The sequence below is a fragment of the Scylla paramamosain genome, chromosome 24, assembly GCF_035594125.1.
Source record: "Scylla paramamosain isolate STU-SP2022 chromosome 24, ASM3559412v1, whole genome shotgun sequence".
NCBI lineage: Eukaryota > Metazoa > Arthropoda > Malacostraca > Decapoda > Portunidae > Scylla > Scylla paramamosain.
The window spans coordinates 11720828-11742200 of record NC_087174.1 but is presented as its reverse complement, the minus strand read 5'-3'; the positions used below and the strand labels follow the sequence as shown (position 1 = coordinate 11742200).

At 40.0% G+C, this 21373-nt stretch overlaps 2 protein-coding genes across 8 annotated transcripts in view; one reads left to right on the top strand and one right to left on the bottom strand.

Moving 5' to 3' along the window:
• Positions 1-1008: 1008 nt before the first annotated feature.
• LOC135112734 (splicing factor C9orf78 homolog) lies at positions 1009-19594 on the top strand. 7 transcript variants are annotated; one of them, XM_064027494.1, is made up of 9 exons: positions 1009-1065; positions 6353-6601; positions 12135-12323; positions 13414-13558; positions 13812-13923; positions 14559-14704; positions 14990-15158; positions 15630-15801; positions 16328-18311. In XM_064027494.1, the coding sequence occupies exons 4-9, from the start codon at positions 13416-13418 to the stop codon at positions 16504-16506; spliced, it is 921 nt and encodes a 306-aa protein (XP_063883564.1). In that variant the 5' UTR covers positions 1009-1065; positions 6353-6601; positions 12135-12323; positions 13414-13415; the 3' UTR covers positions 16507-18311. The 7 variants fall into 7 exon arrangements, with proteins under 7 accessions (XP_063883564.1, XP_063883566.1, XP_063883562.1 ...); XM_064027499.1 differs by lacking the exon at positions 1009-1065 and adding an exon at positions 18900-19594 and having other exon boundaries at positions 6356-6601; positions 13414-13562; positions 16328-16552; XM_064027495.1 differs by lacking the exon at positions 1009-1065 and adding an exon at positions 18900-19594 and having other exon boundaries at positions 6359-6601; positions 16328-16552.
• Positions 16187-21373, bottom strand: part of LOC135112733 (NSFL1 cofactor p47-like) — a 10642-nt gene continuing 5455 nt past the window's right edge. The window contains exons 6-8 of the mRNA XM_064027491.1: positions 20905-21042; positions 18935-19085; positions 16187-17135 (exon numbers count right to left, since the gene is read on the bottom strand). Of these exons, the coding sequence (XP_063883561.1) occupies positions 16920-17135; positions 18935-19085; positions 20905-21042 (505 nt within the window). The 3' untranslated portion in view covers positions 16187-16919. The remainder of the gene's footprint in view (positions 17136-18934; positions 19086-20904; positions 21043-21373) is intronic.

The window sequence follows — 21373 nt, the reverse complement described above, 5'->3', positions numbered from 1 at the left end:
TAATAATAATAATGGTAATAATAATAATGATAATAATAATAATAATGATAATAATAATAATAATAATAATAATAATAAAAATAAAAATAAAAATAAAAACAAATGAGTAAAAAAGAATTTCCATCCTATTAACCTCGGTATAGATAAAAAAAAAAATCAGAAATATTATAAAATGAAACCAAGAATAAATAATGAGTGAAATAAACAAATAAATAAATAAATAATGATGAATCAAACAAAATCAAACCAAAAATAAATATCTAAGCAACCATTTTCCTGTACTATCATCAAAAACTCGAAATAGTCACAAGATAAAAAGTTAAAGAAAATTTAATATAAGTAAAACCGCAGGCGAAAGATTAGTGAGTGAAATTAATGAGGAATACAACGAATTAGCAATTTACCATCTATTGAAAAATCGCAATAGTCTGGAAAAAGAGAAAACAAAAATGATACATTAAAGTTTCTATAGCAAAAGATAAAATGCGAGAATAAACCTAGAGATGCTCAAAGAAAATTTAGAATAAAACATGGAAGAAAAAAAAACTAAGAACATCAATGAGCCATCAAACAGCAATAGATAAATAAGAAACAAATAATAAATATAAAAATACAGAGAAAATAGGAAATAACGAAAAAATTGTAAAGAAAACTTCACAAATAAACATCGATAAGGCTTCAAATATGAGAAACATTCACCCTCATTCAAAGCCTATTCTCAGTCAAAACTTCGTGTTATTTAAAGCCTCGTCCCACTCACCCCTCTTCTCACACAGTATAAAACAGATGTCCTTAAAACATGTCTAAACCTCCCTTTACTACAGTACCTACTAATGTACTTTCCACTAATATACTACCACACTTTATACAGGTCTATCCAGGCACGCAGTCACCAGAAAAGAGGATAATTAGTACTCGCTATGCTACATCTGATTCTGCCCACCGCGACTCTGCTTCGAACCAAGACGCGGGAGGCTCGGAACAGGACCATATTCTGAAACACTTCTGCGCTGCACCTTCAGTACTTTCAAAAGGCTCTAGTTGAAGCTACATTGGTTTTTAAAGGTGTTTTTACGGTTCTAGATACAGATTAACAAGATTTCTACGTTACTAACAGAAGAAACACTCTCGAGAACCCGGCTGATCATTTCTGTGGCGTTTGAGAATTAATGTCGTGGTGAGAGAGTAAAGCATTTCAGATTACAGACTCAAGTGGTCGTCCTGGAACTTTTCGTCTCTAGCAGGGGAGACGTCAGGCTGCTCACTGCTGGAGGTGAGAGTGAAGGGTTTTTGGTCATTATTTAGCTGTAGGTTATTAGAAAACCAGTCAGTGTATGGTTTATTATGCTGATTAATCCGGAATCAAGTCCGTGTTACATACAAACACGAAACTCATGTCATGGAGAAGGGTTCGGTGACCTTGCAGTAAACGTAAGCAAATTGGGGGCACGTGTTTAATATGGCTGTAATAGGACTCGAGAGTGTGGAGAAATTTGATATGTTTTAAGTCTAGCGAGCTCTACACCAGTCAAGAATAAACATTAAAATTATTTTCTTATTTTATAACTGGAATTTGTGGATAGTGGTATGTTAGGATTTCATGTTATCTATACAGCTGATCCCTTCAATCACGCTCTGCCACTCGTGAGGCCATCACTGGGCCGCCAATTACGACTTTCCACGATAGGTTCAGTTGCACTTTTCATTTGTTTGAGACGCGTCAGGCGTTCTGATGGAGGCTTGCTGTCATTTGTTAATATGGCTACCCAGTGGAGGGAGGTGGAGCGAACAGTGCCAGTGTTCAGCAGGAAAAAAAGTCATTATGTGAGATATTTAGCAACAGCAATGGTTAAAGATGCGATATACAGACGTAAGGATGAGGTTTCATGTATTTATTAAGGAAGCCGCCAAACTGTACCCACCTCCATCGCTTTGAGAATCTCCACACCACACCAGTAGGGTGTGGTGTGGAGATAACGGATAGGCTATCTCGTTAGGTTAGGTTATGCTAGATTAGGTTAGTTTAGATTTGGTAAGGTTATGCTAGGTTAGAACGTCCTAGGGAGAGGGGATCCAGGGGGGCGCAGGCCCACCGGCTAGGTTAGGTTATGCTAGGTTAGGTTAACGTCCTAAGGGGAGGCGGTTATTTCACTTAATTTTCATCTCCTCCAAAAAAAAACCCGATTCCCCACAGGGCCCCAAGCTTGTTTGAGGGGTTAGGGGGGATTTGGGGGGAAGGGAGGCTTACTTCTTATCAAGAAATACCTTTATGCTTGAGTAAGATTAGTAATGTATGTGTTTTTTTTTTTTTAATTTGGTGCTGCATTTTTTATTCAGTACGTGCAAAGATAATTGCTAGTTAGAGAAGTTACGGTGCCTAAGATAAGAAAGCAGATAGGCGAATGGAGGAACAAACACATGAATAAATAGAATAGCTACTTTAAAGAGGCTCATAGACGGACAGGTAGATAAATGATGAACCGGTAGTAATTTGTAGCTCTCCAATGAGTGTAGAGGTTACTGGTAGATAAGTAGTTAATTATAGGAAGACAAAGGCAGACGGGGGACAGATAGACAGAATAGTTACGTAACAAGATAAACGGACGGATAAATCGACACGTATAATTTTTTTTTTTTAATGTGTGTAACGGCAATTGATAGTTGAGTAGTTAACAGAGGAAGGGAAATAGGCAGACAGACGAAGACAGACAGGCAGACTGACAAATACAGATAGATAGATAAAGAATAGTTACTTAGAAGAGCAAGGCATATAAACAGACGGACAGACAGTGATATAAAGAGCAGTAGTTAATTTAAAGGAAGACAGATACACAAACAAACAGACAGATAAACGGATAGACACAGACGGACAGACAGATGGATGGAGTACTTTAACATCGGAAGACAGAAGAGTATTTAACACAAGAAGGCGGATAGACAGACACAGATTGACAGATAGCTGATATATACTGATATGAAAGTCACATGCAATTAGATTCGATCCACGTCAGACGAATAAAATTCAAGATACGCACGCTGCTTAGATGGACGAGATCAAACGTTAAATCATTCTCTCTCTCTCTCTCTCTCTCTCTCTCTCTCTCTCTCTCTCTCTCTCTCTCTCTCTCTCTCTCTCTCTCTCTCTGGTAATTTTGTATATTGGTAATTTTGTACGTCAGGTTTGTTTCACTAGACACTTTTTCTCTTCCTCTGTCACGCTTCCGCTAGAAATAAGAATGGAAATTTGAAGATCGCCTGGCATTTCGGTCAATATTGTGCGATGCGTGTTGCACGTTTTTTGAATTGTTGCAGATCTAGGTTTTCGTTTTGTTGGATGTTTTTTTTTTTTTATCCTTTTCCGTTTTTCTTTTCACTTCTCCGTTATTATTATTATTATTATTATTATTATTATTATTATTAGTCTCGTAACAATTTCCAGCAATGAAATAAAACACGAAAAAAGGTCATAAAATTCACTGAGTTAGCTTTTAAACGGCCTAAAATTTTTGTGCTTTAAAGTGATTACTAAACATTGCTCTCTCTCTCTCTCTCTCTCTCTCTCTCTCTCTCTCTCTCTCTCTCTCTGGGTCACTCGTTCAGATAATTATTTTTTTAGCACGTTAGGTTATAATGCGCTTGATGTGTCAAACTATCGTGTTCAATTGGCGGGACTGGTTGAATGCGCCTCGAGCGTGAAGGCTGCGCGAGAACCACTGCTAGCTTGTGTAACGTTGCCACGGACTCGGAGATCTCGTATTCTGAAACTCTCATGTCTCTTATTTCGACTATTTTCAAAGACTATATATATGATAAATCAGGCTTTCATGTGTGTGTGTGTGTGTGTGTGTGTGTGTGTGTGTGTGAAGTGCGGAATCCTTGCTGAACTAAATAGGTATTTATACTTTTTAGTTCTGTATTAAGAGTGTAGAAACCTTGCTCTTTTTCGTATTAATAGTGTAGAATCCCTGCTTTTTTCGTACAAACAGTAGAACTTTTTTCTTATAAACTGTAGAATCCTCATAAAACTACCGCCAGAAACACGGAAACTCCCCCGGTAACATACAGGAACTTCCACAACAAACATGTCAAGAGAGGTTTAAAAATACGGATTTTAGCTTTATCTTTAAACACTTTCGGTTTTTATAAGAACCATTTTCAAACCCCACATATGGTTAGTCATTCGTTTCTTTTCCCACTGATGAGGCGAAATCCTTGTTAAACACTGGAATCGGGGAAAACACGCTTGAAAACCCCAAGAAGCGTCATCTAAAGCCTGTGAAATGTCGAGATGGGAAACGTTTAAGAATACGGCGGTTATTTGCACCCAAGTATGCACCGTGAGTCTTGTAAATTTTGTCACGTGTGAAGTATAGTAAATTTAATAACGTGTTAAGTGGGGTTATCGTCATGCATCAATTTATATCGTGTAACGTTAACAAGATTTTTTTTTTCCTCGGAGATTAAAATGAACGCGGCCTTGTTTCCTTTATTGGATGTGCCGTTAATTCCGTTATTACGTGCATTTTATCACGACGCGACGCAAGTGTGTAGCGTGAATATGAAGAATGTGGCGTGGAGGCTTTGCTGATGCGTGGTGCGAGGAATGCACGTTAAGGATGCGAGGGGGAGAGAGTAAGGGTTAAAATTATTTATCTTGGCTCGTATTCTTAAACGCTTTTATTTTTCTAAGAACTATTTTCGGAGGTTGAAGATGATTAATCGGGCTTTTTAATTATTATTATTATTTTTTTTTTTTTTATTGATGTAGAATCCTTGCTAAACTATCTCCTAAATCGTGAAGACACTAATGAAGACCCCAATGACTTCCACTGCTGTGTGCCAAAAGTAGACGTGATGAGACACTACATTTTTATTTTTATTTTTATTTTTTTTTTGCTCTTCGGGAAAAATCAAGAATCGGAAGCTTATTTTTATTTTTTCTTAGCAACAGAACTTATTCTCGAGTAAGTGTCTGAAACTTCGTAAGTGACTGGGGGGACCAATGAAAAAGTTAATCAATGCATCCAGTCTTGTGTAGCAGTCCATAGATACTTTTTTCAGCTCCAGCTCTCCGCCCTCCGCTGCGCCAGTCCCGAACACATACTTCTCGCAATAGTTTTTTCTTGTGTTTCTCATTTTCTATTCCGTGCGACTGTAATTGCAGGAGGATTCACAGCGAAAAGATTGTTTGGGGAAAGTTTGCGAGCTACGCCTGGTAAACGAGGTGAACACACACACACTCAAATATCGATAGTTGGGAGAAAATAAATAGTCCTGCGAGGCGTCTTGAAATCGAGGTTGTATTTGTATTCGAAATTACTGATCAGACAGGCAAGCTCTCTCTCTCTCTCTCTCTCTCTCTCTCTCTCTCTCTCTCTCTCTCTCTCTCTCTCTCTCTCTCTCTCTCCTTGCATAAGCACAAATACCCTCAAATACACATACGTAATGGGATAATATATAATACATAAAAAAAAAAAAAATGAAGCAAACAAAAAAACGAAAAAAAAAAGTAGTAGTAGTAAGTAGCGTAACAGTATGAACAAAATAGAAATATTGGAAAAGTACGAATAGGATAGAAAAAGTTACTAAATGCAGCAAACTGACTGGGAATGGTAAGAATAAACGATATGGCGTATAACACTCAAACCAGCGCCCTTACAAGTACACTGGGAAACAATAGACTGCAGAATCACTGCTGGGAACATAATGGTTAGTTACAGGAAGATTACCACGTGCGGAGGTACAGTAAGGCAGCCAGCGCTCAGTCAGGGATTAAAAAGGATGAGAGCCGGTCATGTAAAAAAGGTTCCACTCGGGTTATTGTTCTCTCCTCCTGTGCATGGATTGGCGCGTGTTCCTGTAATTTGAGAGGCGAGCGAGATGGCAAAAGTGAGGCTCAAGCGATAGAAGGAAAGGAATCAATGAAGAGATAGGAAGCAAAATGAAAAGGATACAAAAACATTAGATAACAAAGTGAGATGGGTAGGAAAGGAAAGAGATAAGTTGAAAGGGAAAGGTGTAAGAATCGAAGACAAACGAAGGTAAGAGGTGAAAGGATTGCAAAAGAGAACAATGGAAATGAAAGAGAGAGGAATGAATGGTTGTTAAGGAAAAGAAAGAAGAGAGGGAAGAGAGAAATGGTTGCTGAGGAAGGGAGAGGAAAGAGCAACATGGCATGGGAAGGAGGGGAGGACGCTGCAACAAGCCGCCAGTCTGAGCCCGGTATTCAGAAACGCTTTGCTCACTCACCACGACCGTTTTCAAAGGCCACAGATTTTTAGTCGAATGCAGAAGTCTTGTTAATCTGTCACTAGATCCATAAAAACACTCCTAAGAACCAGTGTAACTTTAGACCAGATCCTATTGAGTGTAGAGTGGAGGTTTGGCGCAGAAGTGTTTTAAAATACGTATGATGATCCGAGAGGTCGCAAGGCCAAGGAGGGCAACGTGACTGTCACTGACCCACGCACCAGACTGGCCGGCCAGACCTTCACAACTGCTTCAATTTCCGGCTAAAATTGTCCCCTGTCAGCCATGTCGAGCTGAAGGGGAACTTAAACCTCCAATCATCCCTCCCGTGACTTTGAACTGCCGCCTGAAGGTTATCAATGAATTTTGCAAATTTCTTTCATCCAAGTGTCATCTACCTTTATTTCATTTTCCTTTCAAATTTATTCGGTATTCTTAAGACTCGATGTTTCAAATGAATGTTTCACTGTTAGGAAGGATCAATGTACATTATCGTGACTTTTTTTACTATTGCTGTTTAACAGTTTAAAAGTTTATTTAGGAAGTCGGGTTACAATAATTTGGGTAGAAGGAAGAGGTGGAATAAAGAGAGAGTGGGAGATGAAAGAGGATGAAACAATAGAAGGACAAAGGAAGGAAGACAGTTTTCGGGCAGTCCGGGTTGCTGTTTTTAGTGTGGCGAAAATTGCAATAGTGTCATGATATGTTACTAAATCTAACCTAATTGTAATATATTAGGTTAGCAATTATGCTTAAGTAATTTATATAAAATTCAACTTATTTCCTAAAAATACATTAAAATTAAGAATATTTAGGAAGAACAACACAATAAGGGACGTGACGAACATCTTTTAATGGTACCAAACGTTTCGACTTTTCTTAAGTCATCTTCAGTAGTTGGATGAGTGAGGAGGGGTGGCGAGTGAGCGACCAGTCCGACTGGAGCAGCCCTAATGTTCGGCGATACGTGTGGAAAGAACGAAAGGTGTTTACCACCTACCCGTACATTTGGTACCATTAAAAGATGTTCGTGACCTCCCTTGTTGTGTTGTTCGTCCTATAATAGAGGTTCCCAGGAACATCCCAGTTTCTGTTGTTAAGAATATTTTATTTACAGTAGTACATCTTATTAAAAAAAAATTATATATACTATTTAATTTCCAATAGTACATCTTATTAAAACAAATTCAATAGAATTATTTATACACATAGTTTTCTTTACTGTTTGTCTTTATGGGGTGTCTCATTTCTAACTCGCTTCCCTTCTATATTCACTTCCCTTTTCTATCACTTTTCACTTTCCACTTTCCACTTTCCACTGTTTCGCCACATAGTAACCGTTTAATCTGTATCTAGGTGCTCAGTCTGGCTGTTCTCTAAGGGTCTGGAGGCTTTGGGGGAACCAGCTGTGCTGTCCTGCAGGGGCTGCTTCATCCAGTTCCGTCATCTCATGGTTCTAGTCCCATTCCTCAGCCTCCATCCTCTTCCATATTCCTCTGACCATCTAGTGAAGTCTGACGTTGATAGGTGGGACCCCTGCCTGTTCATGGATATGCTCCAAGGTGAGATAGTCGCCCCACATCACTTTCAGAGCAAAACGGAGAGCAGCGTCCTTGACTGACTGGAGACAGCTCACAGCTGTCTTGCTCATTGCATAGGGACTCGGAGGATATACCAGGAGTGGGATCACCATGGCCTTGACCAAGTGGAATAACTTTCTTTTGTCCAGGTCCCAAAATCTGTACAGTTGTGCCAGGGCCTGCCATCCACAGGGAACTCTCTGGGTAATGTCGGAGGTATAGCCTCTCCCTGGTACCCTGAGTCCTTGCTGGCTGTCCTGTTGGTTGTACTCTACCAGGTCACCCTCTACCAGGAGTGGCTCTGGGCCATTGGAATGGTTCAGAATTTTACCATGGTGGTGGTGATCCTCCACGTCTTCTCATAGTTGTTGATCCTAGTAACCTCCCTCTCGATCTGCAGGGCATCTGGCTGGACCTTCCTGGATGGAAAATCACCTGGGACATGTCGCCTATGTATTGGATGTTAATCCCCACAGGTGAAGCAGGACAGTTCCAGGTGAACACTGCATACAGGATGGGGGACAGGACGCTTCCCTGTGGCACTCCTGTGTGCAGGGAAAAGAGAGGACTGAGGTATCTTCCCACTCTGACCCTGGCCATACGATCCTCCAAGAAATTGCAGAGAAGGTGCTCGACAGGGCCTGGAAGTCCAAGGTGCAGGATCTTGAACCTGAGTTCCAGGTGTCATATCCTGTTAAACGCCCTGCTCACATCCCTGACGACCAAGTTGCATCTGTAGCCAGCTGCATGGTGGATGGCCAGGGTTTCGGTGACCATCATGATGGTGTGGGTGGTGCCCCACCCATGCCAGAACCTGTACTGACCAGCATTGAACAGGTTCTTTCCATTTAGGTGGTCCCTCAAGTGCCTCCGAGTGATGCTCTCCAGCACTTTTTCTGGGACCTCGAGCAGCATTCTTCCTCAGTACTCCTGTACTGTTGTGAGTCAGCTAGACTCTGCCTTAACGTTGTGTAACATCTATAATCATCTATTGTCCTTCCTATCCTGGCCATTGTGTCACATAGTGCCTGAAATTATATTTTAATTAACTGAGTCTGGCTCAAAGTTTTAAAAAAGGGGTATCCTTCTGTATCCTGTCTTTGGGATGTCTTTCGGCCACATCTCCATCACCTCATCTATGACCTCGCGTGTCCTGTGTGCCACCTCTAGTAAGTCCGTCATCTGCAGACCCTGGTCTGCCTTGAAAGCATCCCAGTCAGTTCTTTTGTTATCAAATATAGTCCGTATCGGGTTGAAGATAGGGGAGATAGAAACGTCAATGATTATGGAGATATGGTTGCTTGTCGTAAGTCGTCTTGGTGATATGTTTTAGTTTAGGAAGTTAACCTTTTAGTAAGTATCTGCGGGAAGGTCACTGAAAGAGTAGTAATAGAATGGTAGTAGAATAGTAGTTTGGAAAGTCTGATCCTATTCGCCTGGCCGTCTAATGACGAAGGTAGTCTATTAAGTCGCGTCCTACTTGATTGGTCCTGGTGGTCCCTCGTGTTGGGTGTTGAGGGTTGAGGTCTTCTGCCAGAAAAACTGACAGGAGACTGCCACAACACACTGGCGTGTGTTGTCGTAATAGTCTTAGAAAGTTGAGATGTGGTAGATAAGGTCATCTGGGTGGTAAATATGATGTAACAGCAGCTATTGTTACTGGTCCTTCTGCTGTGTCTACCTCCACCGCCATGGTCTCGGATATAAAATCGTCATCAACCTTGTGGCTTATTGTCCGCCTCAGGTCAATGGCTACTCGTTGGTCTGGTTACTCCAGCCTGGTATTTTCAGTGTTGTGTCCTTCAGTCCGTGACTAATGATTAAACTTGTCTGGGTCAAAGTGTTTGTTCATGTTTGTCAAGTTGTACTTAAGGCCGTTCTACGTCAAGACATTTTGCAGTATTATTCATAATTGAGTCAATCCGTCTGTCTGGGATGCATACTCCTGCCTCGGCTGACTCCTGTTCGTTTCTTTGGAAGTGGTCCAGTCTTGAAGGCTGCAAAAGCTTCTTAAGGCAAGATAGCAATTATATGATCCAAGCTCTGTTTCTGCTTTTGCAGCAAGAATAAGATGGTTACTGTATCCTCATGGGAGCTATTGTGCCCAACACTGTAGTGACCCTCGTTCAAACCTTTGCAGAGAGCAGAGTAGCTACACTCCTCAGGCAAGGTGTCTGAAGCGCTCTGGAAGATGTTGACTTCTATGTCGTCGTCTTCGTCTTCAGTTGTGGTTTGAGGGCAGATGTCCATCTCTTCCTTGTTGTTGTTAGGGATGCAAGGTTGGGCTGGGCATTATCTGGGGAGTCACGTTCCTGTTCCTGTGCTCGTGTGATGAGCTGGGTCGTAGGTTCGGGTCCCATTGTGCCGAGGGTGGGTAGGGAGGCAGCTTAATGTCATCCAGCTTAAGCTAAAGGCTTGCTGTGAGCATTGCCTGGAAGCTCCCAGGGGACGCACCATTGACTAAGTGTGTGAGCGTGCGTGCAGTATGCACATCATCCTGCCATATTGAGCTCTGCTGTCCCAAGCGTCGTGGACATAGCAGCTTGGGCGTAGGTGGTGTTAGGCTGCATCTTTCATCTTTACTTGATGTTGCTCTTCCTCATTAGTCTTCAATGTCTCCTACCGAACAGGGGATCGCATAGCCCGTTCACTGTGGTTTTCCCTGCCTTGCATGTCCTGTGCGTATGCTCCAAGCTAGAACACTCGGAATATCTTGTATATTTCATGGGCCGGGGACATTTTTTTTTTTTTTTTTTTCAAGTGATACTCCATTTCGTGGCTCCTGTTACAAGTAAGCAGAGGGGTGTACATTTGCTTGATCTGGGAAAGCAGGATGGACATATTAAACATCCTGAGCCCATGCTCCCTTGCTTTCTGAGCCATGGCGTAGTCTTAAATTAGATCTAGACTATGTTATTGTTGTGGAACTGAAATTCTTCATTCACCTTTGCCTAATTGTGCAGCCTCTACACCTCCATTATCTCTTCTGCCGTGTGCTCAAAGAGAAGTTCATCCAGTTGTGAGCAAATGGGACCAGTTCCGGGAACAGCAAGGGAATTAATTCCTCTTCATGTAGCTTTTTTCAGGATTCCGTCCTGAAAGATGAGGTTTGCTACAGTCACCTTAGGAAAGTAAGGGATAGGTATCCTTAACTAAGGTTTTACTTGGTTACATGTAACCATGCAGACATTTTTAGACTAATATATATATATATATATATATATATATATATATATATATATATATATATATATATATATATATATATATATATATATATATATATATATATATGTAAAGTGAAGATTTCTAAAGGCCTATTCACACCAGGAAACAATGTTTGCAAACAGTTTGCAAACTGTTTGCAAACAATCTTTCACGCGTAATTGTTTTCCATCCGGAATGAGAAACTGTGTGTGTGTGGGCGCGCGCGTCCGGCGGTGACGATGAATCAGTAATGTTGCCATATTGTCAGTAATTTCTGGAGATCTGAAATTTTGATCTTTTGTCAGGATTTAAGAAATTAGTTATAAAATCTGAAATTTTAACATCCTTAAAAGTATTTCAAGGTCAGTCGTGGACATCCGAAAAAAAATTAGTGAAACCTGTTCCATCTACTCTCGATCCGCCAGAAGCAACAAGTCACCATAAAAGATTCCTTAAAGAAAAAAAAAAAATCCTTATCCATCTCTTTTTCTTGCCCTTCCATGAATTTGTCAAAAGTGTCAAGTAACATACAAAGGCTGCAGCAGCAACCTCTACACTCATCTCAGGCAGGACCGCAACTGAGGAATCTTGTTCGGAAACCGTTTCCAAACTGTTTGCAAACATTGTTTCCAAACAATTCCAAACAATGTTTCCTGGTGTGGACAGGCCTTACGAGAACTATTGGATTTGAGGCAGTGTTGAAGCAAAGCTGAATTTTCTGTGGCAGGATGTAAAATGAATATTCATAATCCTCTACAACAGTGAAAAATAGATGTTCGTTTAGAACCTTTTGAGAAAGAGTGGGCTTGAAGCAGTCAGAATAAAAAACAGTTGAGGAAAGAAGACCGAGGGGAAGAAAGAAAGAAAACTCTTTTCTTCCCCTCGGTCCCCTTGGTCACAAACCCATCCCTGGAGGGATGGGTTTGTGGTAGCACTGCAAAGGATCGGGGTTACAGATGATGAAAGGGACAGAAACAACTAGGAGACTCGTACATGGTGTCATCGCCTGCTACTAGGGAAACCGCGAAAGAAGATAAATTAGGAATAAGTGGATTTGAATTAGTCAGTGTTGAAACTGCGCCGCGTGTTCTGTGGCAGGATGTAAACAAGTCATGCAGCGGCGAGGCTGGAAGGCGGCGGCTGGTTGGCGTTGGCTCCTGGAAGAAAAAAAAAACTCAAATCGAACAGGACACACAGTGAGAGGCATCACCTGCACGGTAGAATAGGAAAGGGAAGCGGCCTAACTAAAAAAAAAAACACCGCGTGAGGAGAAGAGGGGAGGCTGAGGTGAGTGAGTGCTTTGTGTTGAGGGCGAGTCTGGCCCCTACTGATGTTTATGTTGTGCGGGGCTTGAACCTCCTTATAATGGTAATATTAATGACTATTTTTTTTTATTGTACCCCTATCACCCACTAAAAGTTTCGTAAGTGTTGGCAGCATCTGAATATATTTACAACAGCTCTCACTCAACATGCAGAAATTACAATGGACACTCCCAAGAAATAAACAATTATATTTCCTCCTTTCTAAAAATTTTGATGTAACTGCAGTTTCGTACAATTCACCCGTTTTCTTCCTTTTTCCAATACAGCAAGCCTTGGCATCTGGTAGAATAATAGTTGTAGGAAAGCAAACACGGTAAATTTTTAAAAAGCAGCATCCATTTAAACTAGAAATTAACTTATTTCATTCTGATAGAATTTGGTGTGTCTTAAAATATGATACGTATCTCTTCAAATTATGAAAATATCTGGCTGATCCAGAGATGGGCAGCTCGGGCCCTCATGATGCCTCGCCCAAACTCATTGTTAATGTTTCATGGCTGCCACTGGAAAATCTTGTAAAAGTTAAACCATTAAGGTCCTTCATTTTCATATTAAGCCTCATGAAACTGCCAAAGCTTTCAAAATTTTAAAGATTGCTGACCAAGCTTAATAATGATACATGTAGACAATACAGATAGCTAAAATAATACTGTAAATAGGTACTATCTTGCCTGAACTGTCAAGATCACACTTAATTGCTGTAATTAGCTACCTGGTTACCAGTGAGAGACCTTTCCAGATTAAATCCAACCAAATGTGATAATCTAACACTAACCAAGAATGCTTTCCCCTAGAACATTCCTGCCCCCAGAATCATAACTGCTGTGCTCTAGTCACTCTTGGGAATGTGCTTCATACATTATGATCAAGTTCATGGTTGTGGTATTAAATTTTGTTTTGCTTATGATCTTTGCTTGTCCTTGGAAGTAAACTGGGGAATTGTGAGTATTGAACACTAAATGTAAACCAACTAATCTATACCTCTGTTTGGGAGTTAAAATATTTCTTGATCTTATTGCTCAGATTTATTATCTATTTCTCCCCATTTTCAGTCATGTCCAGTGAAAAAGATGAAGCTGAGCCAGCTGCTGCTGCACCCAAGGTTGTGTTCAAGAAGGTGAAAAACAAGAATCATTGTCGCCGCCGCAAAGATGACTCGGAAGATGATGATTCGGGCAATGGGGACGAGTCACTTATGTAGGTAAATGTTCAAGTTGTGCATGCATGAGGGTATATGGAGTATGGCATATAGGCTTCATACTTTATATTATATTCAATGCAAATACTTATCAGCCTGTTTGCCAAGGTAGTGCTGCAGGTTGCTTCACTAGCAAAGCACTCTGAATATATGGTTGGATTTTACATGATGGACATCTTTGATTTTGCACTCCCAACACTGCATGCCACCTGGTGAAGACTAATGCTGTGAATTAATTGTTTGTTCCTCCAGGGCCAAACTGGAGGAGAGCAAGGAACTGCGCAAGTACCGGCGGCGGCAGGCAGGAGTGAGTGCTGAGGGTCTGCTGGTGGGGGAGACGACTGCCAAGAAGGAGGGTGTGGATGTGAGTGTGTGGAGGCTTTGTTTGTTTCATGGAAGTGAAGTTATATCAACATGAATCAATTGTTTTACTTGCATCATTCATATCTTGCCAGTTTTGTATTTTGGAGTTCATTTCAGCACTTAATATATGTAGAAATGTGATTGGTATGCAAGTTTTTAATGTACCAAAAGTCCAATAACAGGTAACAATATAACAAAAAAACACAATTATAAATGGTTATGTATATTTAAAATAGAATGTAGGCCAAAATACATTAAAACCTTATTAAGTCAGACACTTTTAAGGGAAAGGGAAGGACCTGTATAGAGTGAGGAAGGCACAGCATGAAAACCTTGAGTCTGTCAATAAGCGGTATGTGCAAGAACAAGCTGAAGGGGTAACAGTCCATGGCCTGGACATCCAGCATGCTGCAGGGAGGCTTGCTGAACACCATGTGGACAAGGAATTCAAATACAGTGCTGGGTTCAGATAATTTGGATTTTCAATTAAGTCAGATTGGCCATCCCCCCAATTAATCCAACTTAGCAAGGTTTTACTGTACATCTGAGTAGATAGTAGATAGATAGGAAAAATATCTTTATATAATAGTGCAATTCCACAACTCTTTACAAGGAAATCCACTCCCCTTCCAACAGGATGATCCATTCAAGACCAAGTGTGGGGGCATGGTGGACCTCAGCCAAGTGAAGAATGCAAAGAAAACCTCTGATGATGCTTACGACACTGGCATTGGCACAGCCTTCTCTGTTGAGACTAATCGGCGTGATGAAGATGCTGAAATGTGAGGCCCTGAGCTGTGCAGAGTTGTCCTATATTCTTAACTGTTGTGTTAAGAATGAGGTTCAACTGCTATTGCTTTGATGATATTTTAATGTTTTCTGTGGGCATTGGTTGATATACTGAGTTATCATGTATTCTTACTTCACAAGTTGTGTTAAAAATTAGGTTAATTTTGTTTTGGTGATATTTTGTTTTCTTTGGACATTGATATAAAAGGTTGCACAATTTGACTCCATGGATGTGGCCTCAACATGAGAGCTTTTTGATAACTGTGTTCATTTTTCAGGCAGAAGTACATAGAAGAAAACCTGGCAAAGCGGAAGGGTATTGAGTCTGAGGACATGCAGGAGGAGCAGAGCCGATACCAGACTTTAGATGAGGTGGCCCTGCATGCCGTTCCCTCCATGCTGCGTGAATCCACCTCCAAGCGCAGCGAGGAGATGCTCAGCAACCAGGTAGGCTGAGGTGTCAGGCTGGAGCAGTTCAGGGGCTGGGTTGGGGTAATTTTGTTTCTAGATCTTGTCAAAGGAGTGTGTGTAAGATTTGTGGGTTCCGGTGACTTCCCTCATGTTCTATAGGTATGTTGTTGTGACTAATCTTTGTTCCACAGATTTGAATGATTTAAAGACTGATTCATTAAACAATACTTGACCAAGAGTTTTTTGCATACTTGCCAAAATCTCATTAAACATTTACTGTATTTCCTGATGTCACCAAAAAAATTTCTTTGATAAGAAATCCATAAATAAACCTGATTAATGTCCTGACTCGCAAAAACTTGGCATTAAATACTTTGAATATGTTAAAATAAAGAAGTTGGTTGATTATGTTGTTGCCACTACTACCACCTTTGCCAGTCTCTTCCACAGTCACTTATGAGGTTGAACATGTAAAGCCACAGTTCAATAATTGTTAGTGTCCCACAGATGTTGAGTGGAATCCCCGAGGTGGACCTTGGACTGGAGGCAAAGATTCGCAACATTGAAGCAACAGAAGAAGCAAAGCAGCGGCTCCTCCGAGAGAGCATGATGAAGAAAGAACGGCCGTCAGAATTTGTGCCCAAAAACATGGCGGTGAACTTTGTGCAACACAACAGATGTGAGTGTGGCTGGTGCATGATCATTGGATGGACTCACCCAAATTTTCCTCTGGTTGATTAACATTTTTCTCATTTTTGCCAATACATATCTTTTTATGTCCATTACTTTGATAAATTTTCACACCTAGAGTTTCCACAAATTATTATTATTATTATTATTATTTTTTTTTTTTTTTTTTTTTTTTTTTTTGTCTACTTCTGTTTTTGATAACCTTGTCACATGATGGGCAGGCTAGTTTCAAGTTTGGAACAGTGAATCATTGGCTGCTGCTGAATTATTTTTCCAGCTCTTGTTGACTGGTCTTACCTTAATGTTATCAGCTGGAATGTTTGAAGTCTGAAGTAGGCAGCAATTAAGGATGAAATTAGTGAAAATGGGAACTATACTTTTCTCTATTTATTGTCATTTTCATGCTTGTATCAACTACAATGCCTTCTCTGAATCATGCTACAAGTTTATTTCTGCTCTCTCCTTTCTGATATATTTAACTCTGGTGCTCTTTTATTTTACATTATACTCCACAGTCAACTTGGAGGACTCTGGACCAGCCAAGAAGAAGGAAAAAAGAGTGCAAGAGATTGTGGAGCCGGTGGTGGGTGGTGGTGTCAAGATCTCCACCATAGCACCCAAAAGGCCACATGGGGAGAAGGCAACGGATGACTTTCACTATGAGAAGTTCAAGAAGCAGTTCAGGAGACATTAGCCCCTGCTGGCTCTCCTCTCATGTGTCTTTCATGTCACTTACTCAGGTACAAATCCGTGTTTTCTAACAGTAACTCTTAAAGAGGCGTGTGTATGTGTAAGCATTTTTCTCAATTACCAGGTGACACCTTGTGAGGATGTCAGGCTGATATGTAGATGGAACTTTGGAGGTAGCAAGTCAGCAGTATACTGGAATAGTAGTGGGTATTGATAGATATTAAGTATTCAACAGGGCAGGGTATACAGGTAAAATATGCATATGGAATACAATTCCAAAATAAGTTTATTGTTCAAGTATACTTAGAACATAGCAGAACTGAGAATATTTTAATAAATATGAATTTGCGCCTCCACAAACACATATCACATGCAGTCAACAAGTTGAAGCTTCCTATTGTTGAGGACAATCTTACATTACTTGGTCTTAACAACAATGGCAGAATTTAATAGCTTTGCCTCAGACACAGTCTGTGCCAAGTTGGTAAGCTCAGCATAAGGGAAGGTTGTCATGAGACCAAAGTCAGTGGTAATGTAGGCTGGCTGTGCTGTCTGTACAAAATGTCTTATGTCTCCGACAGTGTGTGTGTGGTTCACCCTCGCCACGAGACGGGAACCATCGGGCATGCGAAGCTGGAAACAGAACATATTTTCAGTAATTAGTTTGGTCTCCAAACTTTAAATTTAGAGTCTGCAAATAATTTATTTAAAATATGTAGGTGATAGGCTTTGTTATGTTATTGTAGATGCAGGAATAGAAAAATAGGTAGGTGCTTTGACTTTTCAATTACTAGTTGGAGAATTAATTAACTTTTTAATTGGAGAATTAATGAAACAGGAAAGATGGGAGAAAAAGCTGAAAAATGACTGGCTGCAGAACTCTTTGGGTGAATGCAAGTTTAAAGTATGTGAATGCGAGAGAGCAAAGGGTTTAGCGTATATATAAATAAGAAGGGATGGCTGATCTAACAAAGTAATGTTGAAATATTTGAGAGAATGCTAGGCTGAGAGACCACAGATAGAATGGAAACACTGTGTGAAAGGTATATGACACAGGATAATGGGATAGATGTTTGTGCAAGAAAGATTGTCAAGATTTTCTCCCACTTTAGATGGATAAACAGCCAAGATTTTTTCCCACTTCTCTAGATGGATAAACAGCTATCCACCATTTTGATGACCCTTACTACTTCTGAATGGGTTGATTGTCTTGAAATGCAACTGCAAATATGGCAAAGTCTTCTGAAGTTAAGGGTGCTAAGACTGGCAACTTGCTTGACTAGGTGAGCTGTGAGTGTGAGGAGTAGTCTGGCATCTATCATTCCCTGTGCTGATTTGAGAGTGATGGATGTCTCACTCCTTATGTGCCCAGCCTGGTAAGGCGGCAGTTTAAAAATGCACCCTTTACGTAAAAGTGGGGTTTCCAGACAAGCAATTTGCTTAAATAAAGGAAGGGTGAAGAGGTCAAAACCATAAGAAACACTGAACTTGAAACTGGCACTTTGCTCTCTTCTTAAGAAATCCAACACACACTACCTCACTTAATTGGGTCAGATTTAGGAACTACAAAGAATGATAAACTCAAACAGCAACAATAAGATGATTTTCTCTTGCAAAGATAGTGTGGAGGAAAGGCCCTCTCTCATTTTTTTGCAGGATAGATTAGTACATCCAGTATTTGACACTGTCAGAAGCAGGATCTGGATTACATATCTTAGTGACTGCTACTTGTTTTGGCTCAAAAAACAGTAATTTCTACCAAATACTCGTGTAGCTGTATGATGCCTGGGATAAAATGTACAGCCATGATGGCATAGTTTTAATACATATACATATAGTTTTAATATGAGGGAGCCTATGCTGTCCCACACTAAGAAACTGTGAACCTGTCAAAAAAGTCTGCCAATATTTTTCATTGCTTAATTATTATATATATATATATATATATATATATATATATATATATATATATATATATATATATATATATATATATTATACTGTCTTGAAATGAAAAACCTCAGCAAAATTTTTTGACTAGTTCTCTAAGTCTATAGTGTGGGACAACATCGGCTCCCTCATGTGCGATTACTTCTTGGTTCATTCTTATACAACTGTATTAAAACTATGCCATCATGGCTTGTACATTTATTTTCACAGGCATCACACAGCAACAACAGAGCTGTGAATCTCTGAAAGAAACACCTCTTTATGGTCAAGAGTGAGATATCTTATGGTTCTGCTTCTGACAGTGATGATGAGCACTGTATTCACTTCCAGCAGAAATGTGCAAAAGACCAAATCCAAGTTGCACAATTTATGCAATGCTATGTCTCATCACAAGCTTAAGGTTGTTTGGCGCTCATTGCAGATTCAGTTACTTATTCTTTTGAACAGGAACAACAACACTCAAATCACCCCACAAGCCTCACCTGGATGGATGTGACTGGTTGGCTCTCGTCCACCTTGAGACCCTCCTGGGCGTTCTTCTGCAGTGTCTTGGAATCCTGGGTTGGTGCTGCCTGGCTGCTGGCACCTCCACTGGCTCCCTTGTCACTCTGACCAACAACTGTTGGCACCAAGCTGTTGAAAGACTTCATATGAACATCCCATCTAATTGTATGTTATTATTTAAATAAGATTTTACCACATACCTGTTGTTTAATATAAAGTTACCTATCCATCTACATCTGTTCAGCATCTACAGTCTTCGTCATTGAAGTTGACTGGGCAAAAAACTCATGCCCTTGACATGATGTAGAGAACATTCTGGTATATTCTGTACCATTTCTTGGATATGCTTTAAATGCTGCTGTAGTTTCCTGGCCTCCCTGCCCTGTAAACTTCCAATGAGGAGTACTGTATCATATCAAAGTTCTCATGATTATGGAAATACGTTATTTAAATAAAAAACCTGTTCTAACTGCGATAGCTGGCTGAGGCTTCCTTACTGGGAGGTAGCCCAGACAAGTTTCACTGCAGAAATAAAAATGTGGATATATATAGATACATATATGGATACATATATAGAATAAATAGCATTCTAAACCTATTTAGAAGTATATATAAGAATAAATAGCATTCTAAACCTATTTAGGCTTCTAATTTATATCCCAAAGCAATCACACCTATTATGAGAACAACTATTACACACACAAATATAAATTTGAAGCAGATTTTGTCTACTCATACTTCAGGATAAGAATAAACAAGTGCTCTCTCTCACACACACAAACACACACACTATGCCTAACAAAGGAGAAAGATTTGTGTACATACCTCTGCTTAATTACAAGTAAAGCAAAGTTTACTATGGAGGTTGTTATTTGATATTGAGCGGCCTGGCCTGACCATAACACTAATATCTCCTGAACTGAGCAGCCAATTGTAACGAAATTAGCCCCAAATAATAGCACAACTTTATCAATTTTATAAGGTATAGCTTTCATCTCTTCTACTGGGTGAAGTCAATTAACAACTTGCAAAAAATTTGATTTCTCAAAAACTACTCAATCAATTTCAATAAAACTTAAAAGGTGTCATATTGTTATAATTATAATAAAATTCCTTATGTCAACTTTAAAGTAGCGCTGTGCATGCACAAAGTCAAAATTCTAACTTTTTAAGTAATTAAATTAAAAATTTTGTTGGTAATAAGAGTAATAAAAGTTATATAAAAAAAAGCACGTAAGATTTGCAACATTACTGTGCATGCACAAAATACAGTATAAAACTTTTTGTGAAGTGACCATCAGTTTTCTGCAATTTTCACCAACTTCCTTTTTGTCTCAACAACTGCAGACACACCACTGAACACAGAATGAAATTTCCTATCCAACGCTATATAGCACATCCATTGGGCACTTACAAAGTTTTGAGCTGGAGTGATATGAATAGTAGGTAAATGCACAATGTGTGGTGTGCCTGAAACTGCTGCCAACTTTTCAACTAAGGAGCTGATAAAGCTCAAATTTTGTAGGTAATAAGATTAATACAAATTATAACAAAAAAGCGTGTCAAATTTGCAACGCTGTTGAGCATGCACAAAATACACGATAAAACTTTTTATAAACCGAATGTCATTTTTCTGATATTTTCAACTTTTTTTTGTCTTGACAAGAGCGAACACATACCACTGAATGCAGAATAAAGTTTCCTATCCAATGGTATATAGCAAAACCATTGGGCTCTTGCAAAGTTTTGAGCTGGAGTGATATGAATAGCAGGCAAATGTGCGACATGTGGTATGCCTGGAATTGCCACTCTCTCTTACTTATTGAAATACCCCTTCCACTTATGCTTTACCAACAGCTTTGCTCGTCAATCACCTTCCGAGGCATTTTATTGGTACAATAATTAGTGAACATATACCTTATTAAGAGCTCTGTGTGGATGAACTTACCTGCCAAGAGTGTGACCAGCACCTGAGAAAGCCTTTAAGGTCACTTTGGGCGGCACATAGTCTTCATGGCGGTGGTCGGCCATGCTGATGTAAACCTCACCTCCTCGTGCCTCTCGGATCAGCTCCAGGGGAACCTCACTGTGGGGAAACAGAAGATATAACACTGACTCAACACTGTTCTCCCCCCCAATACCCTTCACCCTAACACCACCACTGGATGTATCAATATGCCTCAACACTATTCCCTCCCCAACACCCTCCACCTTAACACCACCATTGGATGTAACAAAGGCACTGTAACAATGTGCCTTAACACTGTTTCCTCCCCAACACTCTCCACCCTAACACCACCACTAATGTAACATTGTGTTTCAACACTGTTCCCTTCCCAAAACCCTCCACCCTAAACACCACTGCCAATGTATTCAGTGTATTAAAAACAACTACCTGAACCCACTGCCCTGAAAAT

What these genes read in the sequence shown, in the direction of transcription:
- LOC135112734 (XM_064027495.1), top strand. Translation starts at nt 13,416, where the DNA reads ATGTCCAGTGAAAAAGATGAAGCTGAGCCAGCTGCTGCTGCACCCAAG. An exon ending in AATGGGGACGAGTCACTTAT is followed by an intron (nt 13,559 to 13,811) that starts GTAGGTAAATGT and finishes TTGTTCCTCCAG; the next exon opens with GGCCAAACTGGAGGAGAGCA. An exon ending in AGGAGATGCTCAGCAACCAG is followed by an intron (nt 15,159 to 15,629) that starts GTAGGCTGAGGT and finishes AGTGTCCCACAG; the next exon opens with ATGTTGAGTGGAATCCCCGA.